Source organism: Parus major, chromosome 7 (genome assembly GCF_001522545.3).
Source record: "Parus major isolate Abel chromosome 7, Parus_major1.1, whole genome shotgun sequence".
Taxonomy (NCBI): domain Eukaryota; kingdom Metazoa; phylum Chordata; class Aves; order Passeriformes; family Paridae; genus Parus; species Parus major.
In genome coordinates, this window is record NC_031776.1 from 25,619,020 (window position 1) to 25,645,019 (window position 26,000).

General features: G+C 40.9%; 1 protein-coding gene across 1 annotated transcript; it reads left to right on the plus strand.

Moving 5' to 3' along the window:
• Positions 1 to 487: 487 nt before the first annotated feature.
• RALB (RAS like proto-oncogene B) lies at positions 488 to 25,214 on the plus strand. The gene is made up of 5 exons (XM_015634300.3): positions 488 to 602; positions 14,559 to 14,715; positions 15,829 to 16,037; positions 18,630 to 18,807; positions 20,768 to 25,214. The coding sequence occupies exons 2-5, from the start codon at positions 14,602 to 14,604 to the stop codon at positions 20,885 to 20,887; spliced, it is 621 nt and encodes a 206-aa protein (XP_015489786.1). The 5' UTR covers positions 488 to 602; positions 14,559 to 14,601; the 3' UTR covers positions 20,888 to 25,214.
• Positions 25,215 to 26,000: the final 786 nt, after the last annotated feature.

Consider the following 26,000-nt stretch of genomic DNA (forward strand, 5'->3'; position numbering starts at 1 on the left):
TGGGTGGGACATCAAGAGGAAATTCTTTACAGAAAGGGTGATTAGACAGTGGAATGGGCTCCCTAGGGAGGTGGTGAACTCACCATCTCTGGACGTGTTTAAGGAAAGACTGAATGTGGTACTCAGTGCCATGGTCCAATTGACATAGTGGTGTTTAGTCATAGATTGGACTCGATAATCCCAGAGGTCTTTTGCAACTTAAATGATTCTGTGATTCTTTTGGGTCACACCGAGCCGGCGGGACTCGAGGGCACGGACAGAGGCCCCCGTGGGCTGGGGCGAGCAGTCCCTTCCCACTGCTCTCGGTTGCTGCGTTGGCGGGACCGGCCCCTCACGGCCCTCCCGCCGGCCCCGCCCCGCCCGAAAGCTGATTGGTTCGTGAGCGCCACGTGACCAGCGGGCGGGCGGGAGCGCGCTCGTGGGGAGCCGGGCCCGGCGGGAGCGGCGAGGGCGGAAGTGCGCGGCGGGGGCGCGCGGGCGGCGGCGCTGCCCCCTCAATGAGAGCCGGGGCGCGGCGGCAGCGGGAGCAGCGGGGCCGGGGGGCACAGCTGAGACGGGAGCCGGGCTGGAGCCGCCGTGCGGAGCCGCGCCTTAGACCCCAGGTAGAGTGAGCAGCGACCTCGGGATCCCCCAACCCCGGGCTTGTGGCGGCCTCAGCCGTCCCGGCCCCGTGCCCTCGGTAAACCAGGCATGAGTGGCCGAGTTCTGGCCGCAGCCTGGGGGTGTGGCTGAGCCCCCCGGTCTCTGCGTCCTGCGGAGAGGGAGGGACGGACGGAAGGTGCGGGTGTGCCCGATGGTCACTTGCGGTACGGGGCAGCCCCTCTCTCCGGGGTGCGTGGGGCGAGAAGAGCCCCACAGCTTCTACCTGGGGGTTCCTCGGCTGTGGGAGAGCACCGGGGTAGGCGAGGGGAGAGCGGGGGCAGCCGGTGACCGTCGGGCCTGCGCGGGAGCCGCAGTGGGAGGTGAGAGGCCGCGCTCATGGATTCGGCCGCTCCTGCGGCTCCCGGTGGCGCTGGGCTGAAGTGGAGCCGGGGACCGCTGTGACTCCTGTCTACAAGTGGGACGTGGGGGAGGGAGAGGGCGAGGAGGAGCTGGCCTTGAGCGTTAGTGCAGGCTGCCCTGCCTTCCCTTGTGCCCTCGGATAAGTGATAACGTTTCGTCTGTGGGAGATAAGCAGAGGGTTTGGGATGCTGTTGGTCTCAGCTGAGCAAGAAGTTCCTGGGGGATCTTGTTTTGTCTGGGTAGGTTCTCTCTGTGCCCGTCTTTATCCTTCCTGAGCCTTACCGGTGTAGATCTTGTAGGAAGAGAAGGGTGGTGCCTGAGCGTGACCTTACCTGGAGAAGGGCAGGGAGTGAGGTGAGACAAAGCAGCCCAGTCATGTCTCCTGAACTGCTGGTGGAGGCCTAACTCGGTCTTTCTGCTGGAGCCCTGTTGAATCGATTCTATTCTGAGAACAGGAGACTTAGCCTTGACTATGACTGGGTATTTTCATGGTGGAAGGGAACAAGGAGACTACACCTGGAGTCTGGAGCAGCCAAGCAAGGAGCAGCCTTGCCATTTTCAAAGCTGAAGTGTGCAGTCTGAGTAGTTTTGGGTTTTGCTTTTTTTTTTTTTTTTTTTAGTTTAAACTGTTCTAATGTTACTTCTCTGTTTCTAAGATCCTTGTTTCTCTTCTGAGGGACAGGGAGGTGCCTTGTCTGTTCTCATCCTCAGGTACATGATTTTCAGGAAAAGCTGTCTATTTTTTTTAATGTTTTAAACACTCCCTGCCCTTTGCCTCCATTAAAGTTGTCAAAGTGAGTGTAAGAACTAACAGCTGGGAACCAGACTTGTGGTTCTTGGAAGTGATTTGCTTGAAGTCTGAAAATTATTTTATTACAGAGAATTTAATAGCAACAGCTCAATCTTACTTGACAATAGCATCTTTGCACTTATTCGCATATAGCAGACTTGGTAGAATAATTTTAACTACTTGTTGGATTTTTGCTTATGATCAGATGATACCAGTTTACCATGGTGAAATATTTCCTTTATTAAATACTTCATTTAGGAACAGAATAGCCTTCACACTAGTCCTGTAAACAAGTTTCCTATATTAGCCTTTTAGTAGCAAATTGTTTATTTTCACTTCTTTTGGAGTAAGCCAGCTTGATTCTGTTTTGCATGCCTTAGAAGAAAGTGAAGCTGACCTGTTTTTGCTAGTGTTATGTATATACTGCAGAGGAATTTCTATTCTAAAGATTTAACTGGAATGCTTTACAAAAGCTCTTAACTGAAAGCTTAATTTGATCAGACAATATCCTTTCTTGGCCATCCTTTAAAACTCTCAAACTTGTCTCTAATTGTCAGTGCAGTGGTCCTGGAAATCTGGGTAGAAGAGCAGTTCAGGCATTTTGATCAAATCAAGTTAGTAAAGATGGAACACTGCCTGCACAACTTGGATGTGTACACTGGAATCCTGGATGGTTTATAGTTTCTGTGATCTAGTACCTCATTTAGGCTCTAAGATTTTTTTCAGCTGCTTAATTGATTTTGCACCTATTGTTTTTTGGCCAAATGCTGGATAAGATTATCTTCTTCTCTAGGAAGTGTTGGGGCCCAAGCTGCACATGGAAAAAAATTGTCCTGTGAACAGAGCAAAAAGGCCACATGAAACAGCAGAACAAGCTCTAGCATCATGATTTGGGAATCTGGTTCATCGTTTGTTCTTGTAAACCTGTTCACTTCCCAGGCAGTGAATAATTGCACGTTAAATCATTTCTTACTAACTAGAATCAAGCTCCATGTGACTGATTAAATGAGTTGCTTTCTATTACACAACGAATTCATGTGAATTAATAGCCTCCCTTAGCAGGGGTACTGAAGGAGCCTGTTTCTCATGACAGCTGTGCAGGCACTAAGCACCCATGGGAGCGCAAGTGCGCAGTGGTATCAAGACAAACAGTGCCTGAGGTCAGTAGATGTCTTGTGCCTGTTGCTGTAGCAAGCAACTTGGGATGGCAGTAGTGGTGTCCAGGGGTTTGAGTGAAAGACAGTGTCTGGGGCAGCCACAGAAGCAGATAAATGTCGGTGCTTGCTGCTTTTCACTCCCTGTGTGCCTAACTTCAAGTAACTTTGCATGACTGACTTAGGAGAACTGCTGATCCCAGTTATCAGCTAGGTTATATACCAATTTATATTCTTAAATTCATTCAGTCTTGAGTTGGAAATACTATCCTGCTGATAAAAACCTGCAGTTTTTAGGTTTTCTCTCTTCACCTTTGAGCCCCATGTCTCTGCTAACTGTTCTTTGTCACTGTCAAGCAGTGGTGATAAGGTTCTATTGCTTGTTGCCTGCTATTGCTTGGAGCAGCAAGGTCAGCAAACAGTCTTGGCTGTTTCACTCTCCTAGTTGTCAATTTTATGGCTTTTGTTGTATGATACAGTTGATACTTGCTTTTTAATAAGAGGCTAAAGAACATGTATTTAAAAAGTACTTGTTAACAGCTGCTGAGGAGCAATCATTTTGTTGGTTGCTCTTTTAGCCCATTAAACAGAACTAACCAACCTTCCTCCCTGCCTGCCCCAGAAATATCAAGTTGTCTTGTCATATAAGCAAGATAAGTCTTTATAACTCATGCTTTATCTCTTCATGTTCTTCCAAATACTGCTTTAATAGTAAAATTAGAGGATCTGTTTTGTTTCTTGTGCTTGAGATGTGGAAATGTGTTTTTCAAGACCTGTCAAAATGAAAGTCACAAAGTCGTGTAATGTGAGAATGTTACTTAGGCTCATGTGGAAGTAGCTACTTTATTCTTTATAGTAACAAAGTGCTTGCTTAGAACTTCAACTGTTTTCTGTGGAACCTTGAGCCCATAACCTTCCTTGCTGAAGCTGTTGACAAAGGAATAATAGTTGATTACACGAATATGAGACTTAATGGAAATGCAATCCTGACTAGGAATCTTTGCTGGATCACAAGTCGAGGACCAAAAAAGTCAGTTCTGGGATTTTAAGCATTTGTTAAACTCTTAATCCTGTCAGCTGTTACTTTGTGAATTAGTGTTGCTGTCAGTTGAAGTGATTAGTGTTAAATATTTTAGGCTACTATTAATGCAGCAAAACTGGAGTTTTTAATACGTTCTTAAATTTGGAATGTGTCAAAACTAATCTGAAGCATAGAACTGGAAAGCTGAGAACATGCTGAGTTAATCAGATGCTGTGATTTCTCTGGGGTCTAGCTTTTTCTATATATATTTTCAACTATAGTGAAAGATTAATTTTCAGAAGAGTATTGGAGACCTAAACTTAGTCCCTATTTTGGGCATAGTTTAAGGAATGTTTCCAACTTGGATTTAATACCAATTTTTTTCCCCCAAGCTGGTGGTTTGAATTGCAGGTTTAACAGAAAAAAGAATCCCACTTTATAGACAAGATTGTTATAGAGTACTGGATTACAGGGTTATACTTAACATGACAAAGCACTTAAAAAGATTATTTGTAGGAACTACCTGAACCCTGGACTTCATCCTGCAGAATACACTCTAAAGCGGCTTTTTTTATTTTTTTTAAAGTAGATGTTTTATAAGGTTAGTGCTACCCTGCTCCAGAGGACGCTGTCTTGGGCACCAGTCTAAAGCAGACATTTAACAAGGGGAGTAGTTTTAGATCAAGTTGCATGCCAGTTGCCTCAGCTTTCCAGAAAAGAGGTGGTTTTGTTAATTAGGGAAGCTGCTCCCTGATTAAAATGAATTAATTGTAAAGTACGTAGCGATCTGTGATACAGCCTTTCCACTAAACTGCTGCTGCAGTAGGAAACTCCTCTCCATGATGATACTCTTCTGCTATTTAGTGTTCTTGGCTTACTGTGAGATCTCATTCTGGGTAGGTAAGGAATTCTCATTAGTGTACTCACCAAGAAGTCTCACTGACTGACTTTTATGGCAGCTTTCTGCTTTTATCTACCATGTCATAAAATAGACAAGCCAAGAAGTTTAATGAAATGGTGTTTCAAAAGACAGCACAAGTTTCAAGCACACATTCCTATGTCTCTTTGCACTCTATCATGTTTCAAAATACAGTTTAGGGATCAATTTAATTTTTTAAACAATTCTGCAGGCGTTGGAAATTTACTTTTAAGTTTGTCTTATAAGGCAAACTAAATTCACAGTAGGCTTTATTGGTTGAATCTGTTCTGAAGTTTTAATGGAAGGAAACTAATTAAAATAATTATTAGGCAGACCATTTGTTGGCGATACTGTGCATCTTTATCTTCATTTGGCTTGTAAAACAGCGATCAAGCCGTGTTCTTGTCCAAATTCTTTCCTTAAGTATTTGCAACAGTCTTCTAATATCATCTAGTATAACACGGGCCATAGCAGAACATGAACCTGTTATACTTTGGTAAATAAGTATTAGATCAGGTTTCTAGTTAAGTGTTTGTCATGATGGATTGTCTTGTAAGTTTTCCCGCTCTGCTATACTACTTGTGCAAGTTGAAAAATGGGCCTTCCCACAGATAAGATTTGTAGCAACTGCATTGCTGGGCACAAACTTGACTTAAAGCTGCTGAGGCTGGAAGGCACTTGTGGAGACTGCCTAGTCCAGTCTTCCTGCTGACTGTGCTACTCCTAACCCATAAACTGGCTCATTATCATCTCTAGGCAGAGCTTTGTGCACTCCAGTGTTTCTTATGGGAAAGACATCATCTCTGTGATCCCAGTGAAGTTCTAACCCCTGCAGCTACATGCAGACCCCCAGCATCTCCAGTTCATTCCCTGTACTGCATGCATTAGTGTATGGAAGCACCCTGTTGTGCTGATTTCCCAGGAAAGGCATGAGCTGTGAGATGAGCTGGCTGTGTATCAGAATAGTGGGTTTTTTATTCTGGTTAAGTGCTCTGCAGAGATAGGAAATGTCTCCAGGAGCACGCAAGAATAAATGCACAGTTTATGTTGTGCACTTGTTCTGTATGTTCATGTGACCCATCATTTGCTAGCTCATAAAGGGAAGTGTCCTGAACTAAATGTGTCCTAATTCTCTGTGTTGAAGTCAAGTGGTTCTGAGTTAATGGTCTGCCACCCAATCCCAGAGCTGCCAAACATGTTATATTGTGCCACTCTTCATTTTACAGGTGGCTGTGTTGGAGAGCACACATTTGACAGTAAATGTTTTTATAGTGCTAGGCACAGCACTCCATGAGGGACACCAAAGATAGCATTTCTCCCATAAGTAAAGCTCTCCACAGCTTTTTAGTCTTCTTAACTGTAGGGATACTAAAATTGTGTAAGACCCCTGTACTGGTGTAATAATCCAGTTCCCATTTGAAGATAGAAATACTGCTTTTGGCTTTGGTATGAAGTATATGAATATAGCAGTCTGGAAAACTGTCTGTTATTGAAAACATCTGCTCCTAGGCCAGTAGAAAGGCAGCTTCTTGCATGTGCAGAGTACCTTGGTATGGTATTCACTCTACCTGATTGGGGAAACTGGAGTAAAAGTCTATTTAAAGGTGACTTAACACAGCAGCTGAATTATGGGTACTAAATGTCACTATTCTTGCTTTGAGTGGTGTAAATGCATTGATTGAAAGATGGAGAGAAAGGTTCAGTGCTTGGCACTTGTGTGATGTTGCCTGATTGAGGGAGCTTAGTGACTCACTGTATACATCTGTGAACCCTACAGTGAGGTGCTTAAAATAGTGGAAATACTTTCATAGACTATAGGAAGATGATCCCTGAATGCTTCTAGGGAGCTGGGATTCTATGGTTAAGAGTGAGTTCAGGATGAGGGATTATTACTTGCCTATATGTATCAAATGTGATCTCAGTAGTGGCTTACATTCCCCAAATGGAGGTGTGAGCATGAGACATTAACTTCAGTTTGTGAGCAAGGAATGCAATTCTGTGGGCAGAGACAGTTGATTCTGCTGGTATTACCTAAATAGTGTTTAGACTTGGGATTTATCCCAGACATCCAGTTCACTAGGGAAGCATGATCTAATGAGATACATCCTTTGGGGGAGCAGCAGTGGCAGCTTGTGGCCTGTCTGCAGTGTTTGGTGCCATGTGTGGGACCAATGGGCTGGGTGTGACAGCCCCAGGGCTGGGCAACAGTAATGAGAATCCTACAACTGTAGCACACTTCTTGGTTGAACTGGCATTTGTGGGCGTTTGTGAAATCAGTGGTAGTGATAACTTCCTTGTGGATTATATAGTTTCAGGTTTTTCACTGAAGTAACTGAAACCATGTTGTAACCTGGTGCTGAGGTAATATTTTGGTGATTTTGAGCTGTAGTGTGCCACTTGAGACACTGATTGTGCTATCTGAGATGTTTGACTTGGCCATTGTATTTGTTTGGCTCCTGGAGATCCAGTTAAAAGTTGGTATGACATTAGCTATCTGAAGCATGTGACCACTGTCTCTTAGTGGTTTGGTGGATTTTGTGTATGCTGTGTATCAAAGATGGTTATGTTTCTGTATGGGTGAGCTTTCAAAGGAAGTATAGTTGAAATACACTTTCCAAGTCTGTGGGAGGGAGGCTGTTGAACAAGTCTGTTGCCCAAGTGTCACTTTCCTGGTATGAGCCAAATTAAACTAGTGTGAACAGTGGTGTCATAATTCACCCTAAGTAATTAGGTAACTAGACTGTTTTCACTACAGTGACAACTCTTAGCATAGTAAATACTGATTAATGGTATTAACTCAGTCTTTGTGCTTGTAGAGGATTTCTGTCATGTTTTCTAGCGAGATCTTGCAGGGCAAGAGCAATGTGGTAGATTCCTCTCTGCCATTGTCTGCAATATATCTTCTGGGTGTTAATATTAGACTTGGAGGCTTTCTGAAAGTTCTTGGAGAGGTCTGGCTAGATATCTCCCGATAGAAGTGGTTTTATCTGTAATGGCACTACTGTCTTATGACTTTCACTCCAGGTAACACTATCTTGCTGAAATAGCATATTCTGTCTGGTGCTACATTGCTGGTTTAAGCATTAACTGCTGTGACACAGCGAACTTGCTAGTCCTGGTCTTGCTTCATGTGTCTGTTAGTTAGCAGTGTATATGTAGCTCCTGCCAGAGCATATTTGTGACAGCCAGTGTCTGTAAGTGTACACACAATTCTGCAGGGTTTAGATGAGATTAATAACTAGTAATAATTGACTGAAGCTGGTGTAATGTAACCTTCAGTGTATCAAGTAAATGTATTTATTGTGTTTTTCCCTGTGACATTTAGGAACATGATGCCACTTTGATCAAGAATCTAGCCTGAAGAGATTAGATCCCTTCATGTGTATAGAGTAAAGTGGTTCCTTGCCTTAAATTCTTACTTTTCATCCTGATACTATAAAGTACTAAGTTTTCAAAATCTGTTTTGAGCTTCCTGGCCAGTGCCCTTATCATGGCAACTGCAGGTCTACTAGTAGATCTTACAGAGAGAAAATGCCTGATTACAAAAAGCAAATCTGAGGCTTGGGTTTCACTCCAGTGCTCAGCCTAGCCACTGCAGCAGGCTCGTGGCTGCCCCTTGTCTAAGGAGTGAATCGTGAACAGGGTCAGGAACTGCCCTGTTTCTGCAGCAATAAAACAAACTGCTTGGCTGCTGTAGTTTCACCTTCTTTGGCCTTAGTTGTACAAACTGTTTTTCTCCCTTCACATCAGCACTGAGGCATGTGTGGCCTTGCAGATGTGACTGGCAGGCCCAGCGGGCTGTGCTGAATAGCTCAGCTGCAGGAGGAGATGGGCTGGAACAACCAGGGGCAAGGAGGAGGGGACTGAGGGACAGGGGATGGTGATGGCAGCATTGGGTGATATAAATGGGGATTGTAAAACTGCCCCAATGTGCTCCATGAGGCATCTCAAGCTGAATGAATTCCTTGATCCAATTAAACATGGCCCAGGAAAATCTATAAGCACAATTGGGAAGGTAGAAACGTCCAGCATTATATGGGGAAGGATATGAGGCTTCCAAGCAGGAATTTCTACAAAACACATCATGATCTCTGTTTAGCTTGGAAACCATTAATAGGATATATGCCAAGAGGTAAGATACTAGCACAGCAAATAGGACAGAGTAGCATTTGTAATTTTTCAGCCTGCATATCCTAAAATTTTCAGTGGCATTAAATATGCCACTTATTCTCAAATGGGTTTTTTTTTAGTTGAATTGCCAGTTGGAGCATTTACAGTCTGTTGAAAGCTAATGGGATTTCAGTACTTAAATATTTTCTGGGTAACCTCGGAATGGCTGAGGAACTCTGACAATTCATAGCTCAGTGAGATTGTTAATTAGTTTTGTGATTCAGGGAATTTCTCTGACTGCATTCTTGTGGGCATATCACAGAACCAAACACTTCAAAGCCTCTAATTTATATTGTGATAAATGGGGATCACTAAAATACTGTTGCAAAACTTCGTTCTTTCTGTGCTTGCTCTTGATGACATCATATTTAAGTCTTTATAATAGGTTGAATACCCAGATTTTCCTTTAAAAGTAGATATCTGAAGGTCTAACAAAGCTCCTCTGTCAAGCTCTTGGGCTAAGGGTTTCTAGAATCCTGTTTTAAAATCCAAAGAATGGCTGCTTTCAGTGGCAGGATAGCAATGAAAAGAAATGTCCAAAGATATCAGCTGCACAGCAAGAGAGAAGGGCTGATCTCAGCAATTTGAGTTTAGAGCTTTATTTCAGTTTAAATCTCAAACTGAATGGAAGAACTAGCAGCAATTCCAATTAAAGCCTTTGGAGGGTCTCAGATTCTTTTATTACAGCAGGAGAATATTTACTGAAAAACAGGTAGACTTAGTAAAGCTTCTCTTTTTTTTTTTTTTTTTTTTTTTTTTCTGCTCTGCTTGGATGAACTGTAGCAAAGTGTCTTTCCTGTGAAGTTACAGGAGCTTTTTCCTTTAAGTGTTCTGCAGCTGTAGTATCTTAATGCATATGAAAAAAAAAGTGAAAGTGCGGATGTAGTTATTCAGTAATAGTCTTTGACTCTTGGTATTAGGTAAACCAGTTCTTTTTGTAAACTGCATTCTGAGCAGTTCTACTCTTTAGGTTGAGGAGAGGGTGGAGAAAAAGCAGTTTACTAAGCCATTTATAAACAATTGCCTTGAAGTGCTCAGTTTCAAGGGACCAGCCAAGAAAGACATAATATTGTGCAGGGGGCTTTAGTTAACCTGTAGAAATCGTAATCTAAACAGATAAAAGAAGGGAAGGCTGAAATAGCTGGTGAATTTAGTGTTAGATATCCTACCTTGAAGGTGGTATGGTTTGATTAGTCTTGTGGCCAAGTAGACTTCAGAAGTGTAAATCAAAACAGCTGATTAGTAACTCCTATGGTTTAAATTGTAGATTTTGTGCTTCATGTGGGCAGCCTGTGGCTGGTGTAACCTTCCTCTCTTCATCTGAAGAGCATTTTTCACCAGGATCACAAAGCTCCTGTTGTGCTATTATAGAATAAATGCAGTGTTATCAAGTCAGTGGCTTAATCCTTATCTTTCAAAACAGATGAAACAGGTAATTACTTCTATTTTCTTAAAGAAGAAAGATGGCTAGAAAAAGTTTATTCTCTGACATGGGGTCTGTCTAGCGGTTTATTTCAAAGCAGGATGAATGGTAACCAGAAGAAACAATCTCCCCTACCTCACTCCCCCAAATAAACTTTCAGAAGGTTTGGGGTGTGGTTTTTGTTTGTTTTCTTGGGTTTTTTCTACAGCTTATGACACTTAGTGTAAGAAGTTCAACATGGTGTCATTAAACCTGAGGGTAAAATGACAGATGGAAATTAAATAGATTGACTGACTGCCCAGTGGATTGCTTCTTGTTCTGTCAGAGGAGGGTGAATCTTGCTGGAAAGTAAACTGTGCCCAAACAACAAGTAATGAGCAATAGGGGAGAGGAGGCATCTTAACACAGTGTCTTGTCTGGACACTACTCGGAGAACTCTTCAGCAGATGCAGTAAGACCCTTTGCCTTAAATCTATGCCCTTAAACTGAAGGAAGTAACAGTAATGAGTATGGAGTAATGTTTTAAAGCAACTGCAGTTGTCACAGGTTCTTCTAGACACTGCTCCGTTGTTGAGAAGTGGTTGGATTTCCCAAGACTTGTTTTATGTGAACAGATGAGTTAATGTACAGTGTCTTGACTGCCTCAAGGATGCTTAATGTACAGAATAGGAAGAAAATTCATCTTCACATACTAGGAGATAACAGAGGACAGAGCTTCCACTTGTTTTAATAGATTTTTTAAAATTTGTTTTTTATACTTTTTTTAACCTCAATGAGCTGTTAAATGTGAGCTTTGAACCATGTTGTGTAAACTGTTTCTTGGGCTGCAGAGGTGGAGATAAAAATAAACAGTTGGCTCCAATGCCTCTTCTTGTTGTTTTATTAGAATATTCCTATTATAATCTCACCATGCCCCTTTCTGAACCAGTGATGTGCTGTTAGCTTGTTGTTCTGTAAACACTGGTACTTCTGCACTGATACTGACTGTGTTAATCCTATGTCACACTGGTTCAGCCTTGCCTTGTCCTCTATTCTTGCCTCTGCACTGCCTGGCTATTCTGGGCTGGAGGGGGCCATGCTCCCTCTGGTGCCACCAAAGAAGAGCTGCTTTGTGTGAAGCCTCTGGGACCTCACTGAGCGCACACTGCACAGGGTCTGTGTTGTGAGCATACTGCTGTATTCACAGGGTTCATGTAGTCCTGATCCTCTGAAATATTCAAGTGGCACTTGGAACGGCTCTGCAGGGAGGATCAAGTACCTTGGCCATGAAGAGCTTTAGATACAATCAAACTGTAAATTTTTATGCTATTAGGTGGGTTTTACTTATTATTATACTTTGATTATGAATCAGGTAGTACTGTAAGGCTGACCTTGCAGTTTCTACAGGCCTTTGTTTGGGTGGAATAGAGAAGGAAGGATTTAAATACTCTCTCCACTTATCTCTATGATGAACTGAATCAAGCTTGTCAGTGTTTTTCCTAAAACGCAGTAATTAATTTACCACGACCATGTAAAGACATGGTATCTGTATTGACAGGACAGAAGTTTTCTCTTGGCTATTAATAAATGATGCCTTTTTTGCTGTTCCCTATTACATATTCCTAAGTTTGTAATGCCAAAATAATGTCTAATTTTAAAACTTTAGACTGTTGTGTTAGAGAACACAACAGTTACAACAATGTTAAGATATCTAATAAAAGAATATTCACAGGTTAAAACCAGTCACAATTATAGTGAAAAGTAGCTAAGGGTCACACTCCAGAAAGCAGCTTATCTACTACTGTGAAAGCCAGATACTCTTGAACAAGGACAAAACAGCATTCTCTACAATTTAAGAGCAAGCTGTGTAATTTCTAGAACACTTAAAGTCCCTGAACTATCTCATTGTGTTGCCAGTCTGTAGCTTTTGTTTCTTGGGTGTTTATGCCCAAGTAAGCTGGATTCTAGTTTACTATCTGTAGATAATGTGGCAAATAGGCAAAGCAACAACTTCTGGAGTTCAGATGCTACCTGTTGTTTTTTCACATTCCCTTGGCAGGGAAATATTCTCTTCCTCTCTTGCCTCTCTGGTTGACTGGTGACTAAGAGTTAAAAATCAGTGTATGTGGCAAAGGCTGAATTCACTGCCCCCAACAAATGTGTGTTTGTGCTGTACAGGGAGAACCTATGGAGAGGCAGGAATTGTCACGCCCCATTTCTGTACTAAGGTGTGTCCTGGATGAGGGAGCTGATGTATAACATAATAGAGAAGATTACCAGAGGAAAATATCTGTCTTCACTTACCAGTATTTATTCCAGGATGAGCACTTAAAGATGATTAATTTGCATTACTGTACTAAATGTATGTAGCAAACAGGTGTGAGTAAAAGACTCTATGGAAAAATACTGCTGCTCAGATGTTTGAAATTGCTGTCCTGAGGGCACTTCTTGATTGCTGGCATGTTTGTTCTTGTATGTGTGAGTCAATGAGAACTTAGCTTGATTTGTTTCTTTTCAGAACATCAGGTCGTGACAAAGGGAAAAAAATAGTCACTGTCAGTGTACTTCAAGGGCAGATGTCCAGGCTGGTCATGGAATTGTCAGTCTCAGAATGCAGGGCGTGTAAACTGGATTGCCTGGAGCAAACTGCTTTCAGGGAGAGGTTTGGACAGGACTGCATCCAAAGGTCCCTTTCCAAGCTAAATAATCCTATGGCTTGTTTGTAGGCTGATGATCCCTTAGTCTCTTGTTAATTTTGTTTAGGGCAACTGGTTGTGCTGAAGCTTTTTCCAATATACTACTCAGTGACTTCACTGTCAGTCTTTTGTTTCCATACAGCAGCATGATGATGTGGCAGTTGCAGTGTTTTACTAGAGTAATTGTGTCCAGGTAAATTTGAGACTCCTTGGAAGATCCATTGCTTCTGGAGTGAAGTGTGCTGCTATAAATCAATGCAGCCACTTCCTGTAGTAGTGTTTTCCAAATGGTCTGCTGGTCTCCTTACAGCTCTATGCCAGGATATGAAAGCTGGGGTCCTTTGTGGTGCTCTGAGGACACAAGAGTCTCTATCCTACCATCTCCCATATACACGTCATGTGTCTGAAATATTCATATTTGGGGTTTTTTCTGTGTGGGAATCCTGACTGCTGACACATCTTTGTTTCACTTATTTCTGCTTTTATCTTCAGTGTGTTGTCCTTAGAGATGCTTCTCTGTGCTAATCAGTGTAGCAGCTGCTGCTTGTGCTTCTGGTACAACTACTGTGTCCGGCTACTCATAAAAAAACCCAACCAACCAAAAGAGAGGCAGTATTATTTTTAAGAAGCCTCCAGCATTTAATTACTAGGCTTGCATAACACACAAACAGAGGCTTGTTAGCTAGGGCTTGTTTATTGAAGCTTACTCCTTCATGGCTTAGCAACATCAGGAGAAGAATAGGAACTGAGATTTTTTTGCAGTAAAGTGGGATTTTTTTTTTTTCCTAAGCAAATTAGATTTGCAACATCAAAAGGCAGGAAGAGTGTAAAATAAATGCTAATGCCATGTCATAAGACTTTGTGCTAGAAGCTTTTGCAACTTGTTTCTGCCAATTTACTGTGTATCTCTGCTGTTCTCTTAGCCTACGTAGGGAGAAGATCAAAAGCCAGATTTCTGCCTGTGAGCAGATCTAAGGTATAGCTGTATCAACATTAAAGAAATATTTTAGAAAGGTGTAATGTTTTACAACAAGAACAATAAAAACCACTTAATTTCATGTCATTTGAGAAAGAGTGGGTTGTTCTTTAGAAACTGTTCTAGACAGCAGTCTTGTAGGCTGGGTTTACAAATAAGAGTAACTTGTTAGAAGCCTTTGGCACTTGAATTATTAATATTAATATATTATTTATACTGTTATCACAAATAGAAGGTATTTGTTTTAATACCATGTCCCATTCTGATTTTAGGCATGGTTTGCACGCCAGTGCATTGGAATGGCCCATTCTTTAGGCTTGCAGGGCAGGATTAAAACCTGGTCTTTTGGCACTTGTGAGACACAAATCTCATGTTACCCTGATGTCACCAATGTCATGGCTGGGTGACTGTACTGCTTCTCTCTACAGATTTGATTGGTTGCCTGGCACTTCGTCTGTGACAAGCAGGACAATGGCTGCCAGCAAGAGCAAGAACCAGAGTTCCTTGGCCCTCCATAAAGTTATTATGGTTGGCAGTGGAGGTGTGGGGAAATCTGCACTCACACTTCAGTTTATGTATGATGAGGTAAGTAACTTCGGCTCAGCTTCTCTAAAGCATCAATTCATGTGGTTTGCTAAGTTGTTTTTTACACAGGGGACAAGGGAACTAAATGTGGTGAGCAAAAGACCTGATAACCCAATGTGGGCAGGAGGAGGATGTAGAAAGCTGGATGATATGCCCTCTGGGAACATCTCTGGCTAAAGGTGACAAAATTGATGCTTATTTGTGAAAGAAGCGTCTTCAGAAATCATGCATAATATGGTGCTTGTGTACAGAAGCTTTTACTACTTGGAGCTGAACTTTAATTTTGTGATTTAGGTCAGTTAAGGCTGAAGTCAAAAGTAAACATTAAAGTTCATTCTGTGCCAGGTGATGAAGTGGGCATGTTCATAGCATGAATTCTTCCATACTGATATACAGAAAACTAGATTAGGCAGCCAACACTAGTATGTGAAGGAATGGAATACATGATCCTGTAATTCAAACATTAACTTCTACCTATAGGGTGTCCACACATACTATAGTAGTGTAAGTATCTGAACAGGTGATGTAGTCATTAATGAAAGCCAGCCAGCTTAATTTGGCTTAATTGTTGTGTTCTGAGGCTGAGAGGCTCTTTACCTCTCTACTTCTCTGCTGGGTGTGTGCTGCTGAACTAAATTGAAGTGACAGTGGCTTTGTGGATCTGATTAGTACTGAATGGACTGAAGTATGTGCGTGTGTAATTATTGCTTTCATGTTCAGCAGCTGGATGCTCTAATCTACACCTGTTAAAATCTCAGATACCTGTTCCTGAAGTATATTCAGATGCATTTTCTTAAAGTGGGAGATCTAGATAATGCCAGCAGATTGCTGGTAACTTATACTGCAACTCTGTTCTTAAATTGTACTGAAGTTCCTGAACAGTGTTTTATGTAGCAAAACTTGCCTAGGCAAATTGGCTCTTTGATGTATTAAGGTTTTAAAGAATTTGCTTTTAATAGTAAAACTGAAAAAAATGGTGGTGGAACTTAGTAGCTGACCTGAAGTATGAGAAGGTTTTGGGGAATTTAAATGTCACTGTAGTGAAAGAAGGAAGATGGACAAATACTGAAACTGTTTGACAGTAATTCTAAGCACTAATCTCTTTCTTGTCAGTTTGTAGAAGACTATGAGCCTACCAAGGCTGACAGCTACAGAAAGAAAGTAGTTCTGGATGGTGAAGAAGTTCAGATAGATATTCTGGACACAGCAGGACAGGAGGATTATGCAGCTATCAGAGATAACTATTTCCGCAGTGGGGAAGGATTTCTTCTTGTCTTTTCAATAACAGAACATGAATCCTTCACAGCAACAGCAGAGTTTCGGTGAGTAGTTTCTCTCCTGGGCAGGGAAAGTTGTCCAGTTCCTGTGTTGCTCTGACAACTCTGCCTAAAAGCTACACCTTTTTATTCTTTGTCTGTTAAATTAACCATGGTTAATTTATTAACCATTTGGTTAATAAAAGTGACACCTGACCATTTTGCTCTCAGTAACCGATAACCTAAACCACAGTATTCAGCCTCTGTCTTTAGTTGTCTTCATGCCTGCAACTTAGGAGTACATCGTGCCAGCAGCAACTTCAGGCAAGTAACGGATTCTTGGACTCTTAAAACAGGCATATTCCAGCCAATTTTCAGTCTTCATGGATGTGAAGTTTAATTATCTTAGAGCAGTACTTCTGGAATTAAGTCTGTCTTTTGGCCAGGTTTCAGACACAGTACTGCTTACTGCTAGAAGCAGGTGCTCTAAGGAAGGGAAGGATTAGCCTCCACTCTCAGGTATGGATTGATGCCAAGCAAGGGTTGGCAGCCAAGTGTTGCTATTGTGTTCCTAGAAAGATACACGGTAGTAGTAAGCACTTCCATTTTTCTTCTTGGGATTAGCAGTTCCGATGTAAAAATTGGCACCAGAATGACCACAGAAAATGCTTGTGTGGTGTGGGGAGTAAATAGAAAAACCACTGTTCTGGTTTTAGAACCCATGTAGCCACATTCTTCAGGGCAAGTGTTCTAACTCTTTCTGATAATACCTGTTGCCTCAGTAGAAGGTAAACTGCAGATTGCCTGGAACAGCTGTATAACTTGAAGGAAAACTTCCCAAAGCATAGGGAAAGTTTAGGAGTTCCTTATGCTTGTCAGAATAAAAGCTCTTTATCAGTCTGCCTTATGTTCCCTTTGCTTCAGTGGTACAAGGTTAAACAAATACTAACTGGTAATGGATGCCTGTGAGGACACTTATTTTTAGGTTTTTCTTAAAGCTAAGGCAAATTCCCCTTGTATTGTGTAATTGGTCCAGGTTCTTAACATACTGTTCTTAACATACTGTTTCAACAGTAGTAGAAGACCACAAAGTCTTTTACGAGGTATAAAAATACCATTCCTTCATCACATAATACTTACGTGACTTTGTTCTGCTTCAGAAGGCTGGCAGTCATGGGACACACAAGCAGAGCTCAGTTTTTTGCTCTAACTAGAGCTCTGAAAGGAGCCAACAGTTCGACTGTTCCAGGGCTGCAAATCTGAGTACTAGGACTCTTCCTAATGTAAGATGGAGGAAAAGGTCAGGTAACACTCAGAGAATACAAAGATGAGAAAAGTGCAAGCACTTGGTTTTGGCTTATGTGCCTAAGTGAAATATAATGTTAAACCCAAGGTTTAAGGCTTTGAATGAAAAAGAGTAGGAGTATTTATCTTGGCAGTTTGGTTTTTTTGTCAGACTTCTCTAACTAGGTTAGTGGTGTGTTGGTTCAAGATTCCAGCACAGCAAAACAATGAAAAAGCAGTACTAGCCCTGCAGATTGGTATATTGGTACTATTGATCTTTTATGTTCCAGAATTCTAACACTATGAAAAAGTTGTATACTGAACAAGCTATAGGCTTGTCTTTAAACCCTAGCTCTTCTGCTGATGCTATGCATTCAGTGTTTGCTTTCAGTGCCTCTGTAATCTGAAAATGTGTGAAAGTGCAGTTAAATGCAACAGCAGATTGTCTGCTTCAGTGTTAATGCTATTTTAGAGTCTCATGTACTCTCCATACATTGTTATTTTGTAGATGGAAAATGCAAGCATCTGAAGTCGTGTGGTAATTCAGTGAGATGAGAGGGTGTAGCACTGTGCTCATGCCTTGTTTAGCTCTTCTTCATTACAAAATGAAGCAATCTAAAAATAGCTTAGAGTGGTAGAATTCTTCCAGCATTCTAGATGGACAGCAGACTGTGTCAGTCTGGTTTCAACTTGTGTTTTACCCCAGTAACAGCACAGACTGAGTCTGGTGTGCAGCATCACTCCATCTCCTTTCCTGGATGCCTCTTAGCATTACAGGTTAATGCTGACAGTTCGAATATGTTCCTGGAGTCTTTGAAAGAGGAAGGTTGCTAGCATTTTAGTTCAGAATCATGTAATAACTCTCTTCTTTGGGTAAAGTTTAGGTAGCCATTAGGAATGATATCTGCCAGCTACTCAGGCTGTTTGCAACCTACTTTCTTGGCAAAGACTTGATGCTGCCCAGACCTATATTGAGATGTGATGCAGACTGTGAATTAAAGATGGTGACTGAATGCCAAGGTAGAACTTGGCAAACATGGCACTTGTACTGTTTTTCTCATTCAAATGTGAACTCCTGCTGCCAGTTGCTCTTCTGCCATACTCTTTTTCTTTCCTAGAGCTTGATTACTCACTAACTAAATGATAAAATGCCTTCCTGGAAGTGTGAGGCTTTCAGTAGTGTAAAGCCTATAGTATTACTGTGCTAATCTTGTAATAATTTTCAAGTGTGTGTCCAACTGTTGGGAAATACCCAGTTGTAATAATATAATATACTAATAATGTGCAGACACTTGATCCACTCCACATAAGTGTGGGAGTTTTGTTGCTACTACTAACACAGATATTTTTTATTTTGAATACCTACTGCATTAGGGAACAGATCCTGCGTGTGAAGGCTGAAGAGGATAAAATCCCTTTACTGGTAGTGGGAAACAAATCTGACCTGGAGGAGCGCAGACAAGTGCCTGTAGAAGAGGCTCGAAGTAAGGCAGAAGAATGGGGGGTGCAGTATGTAGAAACCTCTGCCAAAACTAGAGCAAATGTAGATAAGGTAAGGTAAGATAAATGACATCTGCTCAATTAGATCATTGCTACTTGTTTAGTAGCTGAGTCTTGCTGGGACAGAAGTCCACAGTTTGGCTTCTGAAAGCCTAGTTTATTAAAAAAAATCCAAAAAACAACTTACTGGAAGGTGTACACTTGAGCACACACCTAATTTAGGGGAACCTGAGGTCTGGAACAAGTTAATGCTATTATCTTGTTTTAACTATTTGTTAAAACAATTGTTAAACTGTTTGTTAAAACTATTGTTAAACCAATAGTTTTGTAATAGTGCTTTAGGTAAATGGTTCTAAGGATTCCCTAAGTATGTTATTCTGTTTGTAGGGTGCGCCATTCTTGTAACACCAATAAATAACAAGCTATGGACCCTTAGAAATTGTTCCCCCTTCCCTATAAAGCTACATGTAGTGTGGTTAATCTGAAAAATTTTATTATTTTCTGCCAAGACTACTTTGAATTGTGAGAAGAACTTTTTGCTGTGTCACTGTCCTGTTTTGACTTGTCCTTGGTGGTATAGGACAGTTATTCTCATGTTATTCTGCTGCTGGTTTCTTGCATAAACAGTGGTTGTGGGATATTCTAGAGGAGAAACGAATTATGAGTGTTTGTCCTGTATAAAGAACACTTGCAGATAGCTGAGCTCTTAAGTTCTTCTAGACAGCTTCCTGTTCTTTAATATTAGTTCACTAGTGGAAATTCTGTTGGTACACAAGTTACCGTCAGGAACTCCTTCTCTCATTAAAACTACACTATATGAAACTTCTGAATTGAGACCTTTTGGTTTAAAGGACGTGGCATAATTTCAGTTTGGTAAAGAACCATTCTGACTTGCAGAATGTTACTAGCAAATCACCATCAGTTGCATAAACTGGGTGATGTAGTGAAACATGAATATTTAGACTTGCTTTATCCTATAATCATCTGATATTGCTAATGAATGGCTAGCCTGTTTTATATTTAGACTAGTTTTCTGATCAGTTTGGATTAACAGCAGTGGAGCTGTGCATCTACTGTACTAACATGGTGATCTAGATTTGCTGTTACAGGTATCACTGGCTAGCTCATGTGGCATGCTGGCTATCCTCTGTATAAGCACTGTTTGGTGTATTGTATGACAGGATATTTCTTTGTGGTGACTGTGTGCTACTACTGTGGCAGAATAAAAAGAAAATTTAAGAGGGTTTTGAATTATAAACTGATCTACTTTTGATCAGTAGCATGGTCGTCTTTCCAAGTATCAAAGGCTTCAGAGTTTCCCATTTGGAAAAAAACACATTCTAGTTCTACAGATGCTGAAGTCTTGTACTGTAATCTTAAAAATAAATTTAAATAATAAAATAAAATTATTTAAAAAAAATCCTAAAAATAAATACCCAATAACTGTACAGCAAAACAGCTCTTGCATCTTAAGTGGTATGTACCTAGACATCAGGAATACAGGGGTGAAATTGCTTAAATTTTGAACAAAAGAAAGAGAGATATGAAAGGAAGCATGACTTCCTCTGAAGTTTTCTTATAACATAGTTTAGGGAATTTTTTGTGCTGTGTCACTTGAATGCTGCACCTTTTTTAATTATAGACCAAGCAGAGTAGTAACTACGTGGAAAGGACTGGACTGTTTTCCATAGTTAACAGCATTGGAAATGTTTGCTAGGCACAGACAAATATTCTCATGAGCTCTGAATGCTGCTTTTGTGCAAGAATGGTAAAAAAGCTCTTGAAACAGGGCTGTTGAATTATTTTGATAGCCAGGTAAGATTGTGCAGCTTTTTGTCACTGCTTGACACACTACATAATTCTGAAGTTGTCACAGGAGTCTTTATCTAGACTTACTTCTGCTGTGTTGAGTACAGTGTGGTTCTACGTCTTTATTTGTTGCTGAATACAGTAGTTTTTATCTGCTTTCTGGTGGCTGATTTTGTTTAATCTTTCTTTATTTTCTCTCCTAGGTATTCTTTGATTTAATGAGAGAAATAAGAGCAAAGAAAATGTCAGAAAACAAAGACAAGAATGGCAAGAAAAGCAGCAAGAACAAGAAAAGCTTTAAAGAAAGATGTTGCTTACTGTGATGCTTTGGAACTGTAAATATCTACCTACAGGTGGCGTGGATAAAATACCACTAAGGATATAGGGCTGGATTCATGAAAGGAAGTCTGTATTGACTCCCTTATCTTTTGCTTTGCATATCACACCTTCAAAATGTGAAAACAACTTTGCAACCATTTCCGGTATCCAACAAAATCTTTGCCTCCTTAAACTGAAATGGGCTCCATCTTCCAACTTTCAGAACTAGAAATAGTTTCAGAACTACAATCCTTCTGCTTGGTTACACAATGTACTTTTGTATTAACTTCCTTCTAATGTTTCTCTGTTTCTCTTGAACCTCTATTGGCCTTAACAAGCACAGCTGTTCAGGTTCAAACACTTTTCCTGCTGTTGCTGCCCTCCTCGATGGTGCAAACTGCAGAAAGGCTAGATGACACCTAGTAAAGGGTTTGAGTCTCCATCTTCTCTTAGTTGTCACTGATATTTCTTACACTGAAATCTACTGACTTCCTCCCCACACTCCATGTAAGAAATAGCAACTGACAGTTGAGAGTCAACTCAAAGCAAACTTCCTTCTGTGTTCTGTTTAGTCAATACAGCATTCATGAATCAAGCCTATGGACTCAATTCAAACTTATTTAGGCAATGCAAAAATTGATATTTAAGTACGGGCTAGATGCATTCCTTGCTGGGGTCTGTCTTCTCATCCTTAAATTAGTGATATGGGGTGAGAAATTGACTGTAAGCCTCTCTTCAAAAGGAATAGTATTATCACCATCTCCCTGAAATGCTGTCCTGGGTTTCTTCCATGTATTGTGTCTCGACTCAGTTACACTCTACATCTCTCATCCTTCCCTTCCCTTGTACTGGAATAGTGGAAATAGGTGTTGATTTAATCAGTTATGTTTATATTGGAACACTTGTGATGATAATGTTGGAATGTGAGAACATCTGCATCTGTCTCCTGTCTTGCTGAAGATGAAAACGTTCAGTAAGCGTGGGTCCCATCACACAATCATGACCTGGAATAGGTGAGGCATATATGCTACCTCTCGATGATTAGCTGGCTAGTGAGCTGTATGGTGTCAAAAAGCAAATGAAGTTAAGCAGTTGCCACATCTGTTATTCAGTGTTCATTTTATATGTACTGTTTCTGATGCACAGCAACCTAGCATGTGATGAATTTTGCTGTCAGTTATGCAGTGGTGGTCATGTCTGTTCTTTCAAGAAAAGTCAGTATTTTGCAGGTTCTGTTGTTCAGCTGAATGAAATGAACTTTCTGATGCAGTTTAAATTAAGTGCAGTTGCCAAAAATCACTTCTGTCACTGTGCAAAAGAACTCTATTCTGGTTGTGAAGTTTGTCAATGAATTACGGCTATCTTCTGCCTCCAAGGAGTAGCAAAACTTGAAGAGTAACTATCTTGCTGGTAACTGGATGCTTAAAACATAGTTGCTTGGTGAAAGCAATCTAAATGGTTGTTCAATGAAGTTCACTGCAGCACTAAATTAACTGATGGTGTTTCTTCCTGAAATGGAGTAGTGAATACTGTTCAGTACTTAGTGTTGTAATTTGAGGTTGAAAAATATTTTTTCACATGTACTAGATTGCTTTTGTGCATTCCATCTCTGAACATTGAAAATAGTAAGTTGTGAGCTATATCAGAACCTCTGTTGACCTGAGGTTTCACAGGGACTTATAACAAACTCATTGTCTTCCATAACTAGTTCATCTTGTCAGGCAACTCATTGGATTGGGGAAACTGTACTAAATAAAAGGTGCTGTAATCTTCATTCTTGTTAAATTAAATTTCTTCTTCGTTACTCTTATCTTGTATGGGCAGAAAGAATGGTTAACCAGCTATGGAAATGCTTCTCTGTGAACAGTGTAATTAATTGTGACATTGGCTTTGTAATACCCAGTAGTGTTTTGAAGCAGAAGCTGGAAGCCTGCTGGCTTACAGAACTTGTCATTTGAGCTGTGTCACCTGTGTCTAAAGCCTAAGCACCCAATAGGACACTCGGAGCAGTAATACATCTAAAAAAGTTTCTTCTTGAACTTCTATGGATAAAAGTTCATTTCTGGCTGTATATTGTGCATACAGCACATGAATGTCCTCTTTTGGAGGAAGGCAACTCATTTAAGTTTGGTTTTAGTTGAGACTTAAAGGTCAAGTCCTTAATTAACCTAAGGGATAAACAACAGTTGAGCTCACGTTACAAGCTTATCTAGGTCAAGCCCATCTGAGGCGGGTTGTAAAATATGTTGAACAAAACTGAACAAACTGTCCTTGCTGTATGAATAATGAATTCAGCAAAGTTCACAGTGAGCAGCTCAGCTGTATTCGCTCAAGAGACCTGCATGACTTGACTTCTGATTTCTAGTCTTAAAGTACCTGACAGTATTTGATAGGACAGATTAATTTCTTCTCAGAACAGTGAGTCTGACTGGTGTTCTTACAGTCCATGTGCTGTTTTCACTCAGGTTATTTTTTTTTTCTCCAACTGATAAAGCACGCCACTGAGGTGGACTTAACTCGGAAGAAGGTGCTTGCTGCTTCATGGCTTGATGCTGCATCTCTTCAGTGTTCTGTTCTTGTCACCTGTTCCAGAAAGACTAGGCCTGGAGACTAAATAAAGCAGCTTTTCAGTGTTCCCAACAAATTCAGTTTAACTTGCCACTTACAGCTGAAAACACAATAAACAAAGCAGCTACCTTGCCTACTTTGGAACAGTGGGCAGCAAGCTTTCTGACTTGTACCAGGAAGGCAATAAAACTGGTCCCCTGGACTGGAATCCTGTTGCCTCCACCTCATGGTGGAAGTGCCTGAATGTATGCCCTTCTGAATAGAGGCAGTATGATTTGGGGATCCTTGAATGGCTTCCAGGTGTGCTTCACTGGTCATCAATGGACATCAGCATCAGGTGGGTTGAGTGGATATAACATGGCACAGCATCCTGTGAGCAGTGTGACTGGAGCTTTGAGTAACTGGGGATCAGGTCCATTAAATAAGGGATGATTTTGGCAGCAGGGGGTGTGTGGCTGCCTGCTGCCCCTGCTGTGTAGCTGAGGAGACTGAAGGCTGAATTGAAGCTGACGTATTTTATCGGCCTTTGCATGTTTGGTAATTAAAAATCAAGACTTCTCTTTGTTGGTATAATGTGCTCTTAAATCATTCTGGAGCATGGCTGTAGGCAGGTAACTGAATATTTGCAGCTGGAGGTCATGCAAGACTTGACTATGCACTTGCACTTAAGCATTCAAGTATTACTGCGCAGTGGCTTAACATGAAGTCAGGGAACTGTTTACTGCTATGTGCAATCCTCCATATGTGGCTTAGCTTCAAGTGCTGCAGTTTTCCTTCTGGTTTGAGCAGAGCAAACAAGCCCCTGTTATAACAAGGGTTAAGTCATTATGTGAAAAAAAAGCAGCTTAAACTCCAGGACTGCGAAGGCAGACTTGACTCTTGTGGAGGAGCATCTCTCCAGGTGGGAGTACAGATGCAGCATGAAGTGTGTTTTCAATGACTTGTGCCATATGTGTTCTTATACAGACTGATACACCTCTACTGCAATTTCTAGGGGAACATTTGGCTTGATGAGGAGAAGGATGTATGCTTACATTGACTGGGCATTAAACTTCAGTAAGATGTTAATAACCATCTGAAGTTCCAGTTGAGTCCTATCTGGCTTAAGTATAATGCTCAAGAATGTTTCAGGTCTAAGGTACAGAATTTCAATCTGGAATGTAGTAAGAGGTATGTAGGGGGGAAATGCATCTAATTAAATGCTCACCCAGTGCTTTTTTAAAAGCTTTCCAAAGCATTAACCCAGTTGTTAGGCCTCTCTGGTCTATCAATTCTTGCTCAAAAAAGAGGATACTTTTATCAGTTCAGCTCAGAGCTTATGTAGACAGAAGCTTTCCTTAATTGCTATAAGCATATGTTGCAGTGTTCACCTCCTGTTGACTTTATAGTTGGGAGAAGGAGGGAAGAGGAACAAAAAAAAAAAAAAAAGCTATGACTTTCACCGTAATCTCCACACTTCATAGTGTGCTATAGAAATGGCAGGTGTTCCTCTTGGGAGGGGAAGGTGTTATCTCTAACACCAAGTGAGAGGTTTAGTGTAGAGGAAGTGATTGTGATTGCAAGACTTAATGAAACTGCCTCTAAACTATGTATGCTATACTATACAATGTAAATTCTTATTTTTTTTCCTTACTTAGCTTCAGAGCTTTGTCTCTAACTTGCACAAACATTTTTAATGTCTGTAAAACTGGTCACTTTTCATTATCATGCTAATACAACTGATTTGTATTACTATTGATAATAAAAAGAAAAAAATGATCTTCATATTTGTTTGTTATTGATTTTTACAGCATTCTAAAAGCATGCCTAATCCCCAGATTCTTGAATGAGCCAGCCACTGATTTTCAGTGTCTGGAGCTAACCTTTATATCAAATATGTAACAAGATTATATTGCAGACTAAGGGAGGGGAGGAAGAGGAGACACTCATCATTGGCTTTCTGGAAATGTTGTACGTGTTTTTCAGTACATAGTAGTTTGGTTCATTCAGTTAATTTTCCAGAATTCAGTTGGATCAGACAGCTTGTATCAACTATATAAATGACAGAGTTGCTTTGTCTTTTCTTCAGACAGTCTTCTGCCTTTGAATAACAGAATAAGCAACACTGTGTGGGAAAACTAGTCCTTAGTCTTTTGAGTGTGCCAGACTCCATTCTGTGTAGGTTGGTGGTGAATGAACTGCAGGAGAGAAGTTGAGATGCTTCTGAGGCAGGATGGCTCAGGTCAGATTCACTGCTCTCTAACACCACTTAATTTGGCATGGCAGAGCAATGTGGGATTCACAGTAAACTTCCAAGCAGTTTCCGCCACTGCTGCTGTACAAGTTGGAAGTGGAACATTCTCTAGCTGATGACTTCTGGCCAAGGACTACAGCAATTTACATAATCTTGTTTACATGGTGTTTGCCCTGTGTTTCTGATTGCCACGGTGGTTTATGTTGCTTTCCTTCCAAGTGAAGTAACTTTTAAAACATTCTGTGTCACAGAAAGGGTAGCATGGAAAGTGTTGTGTAGGATGCTGGAGAGGGTTCTGAGCACAGCTGTGTTCCACA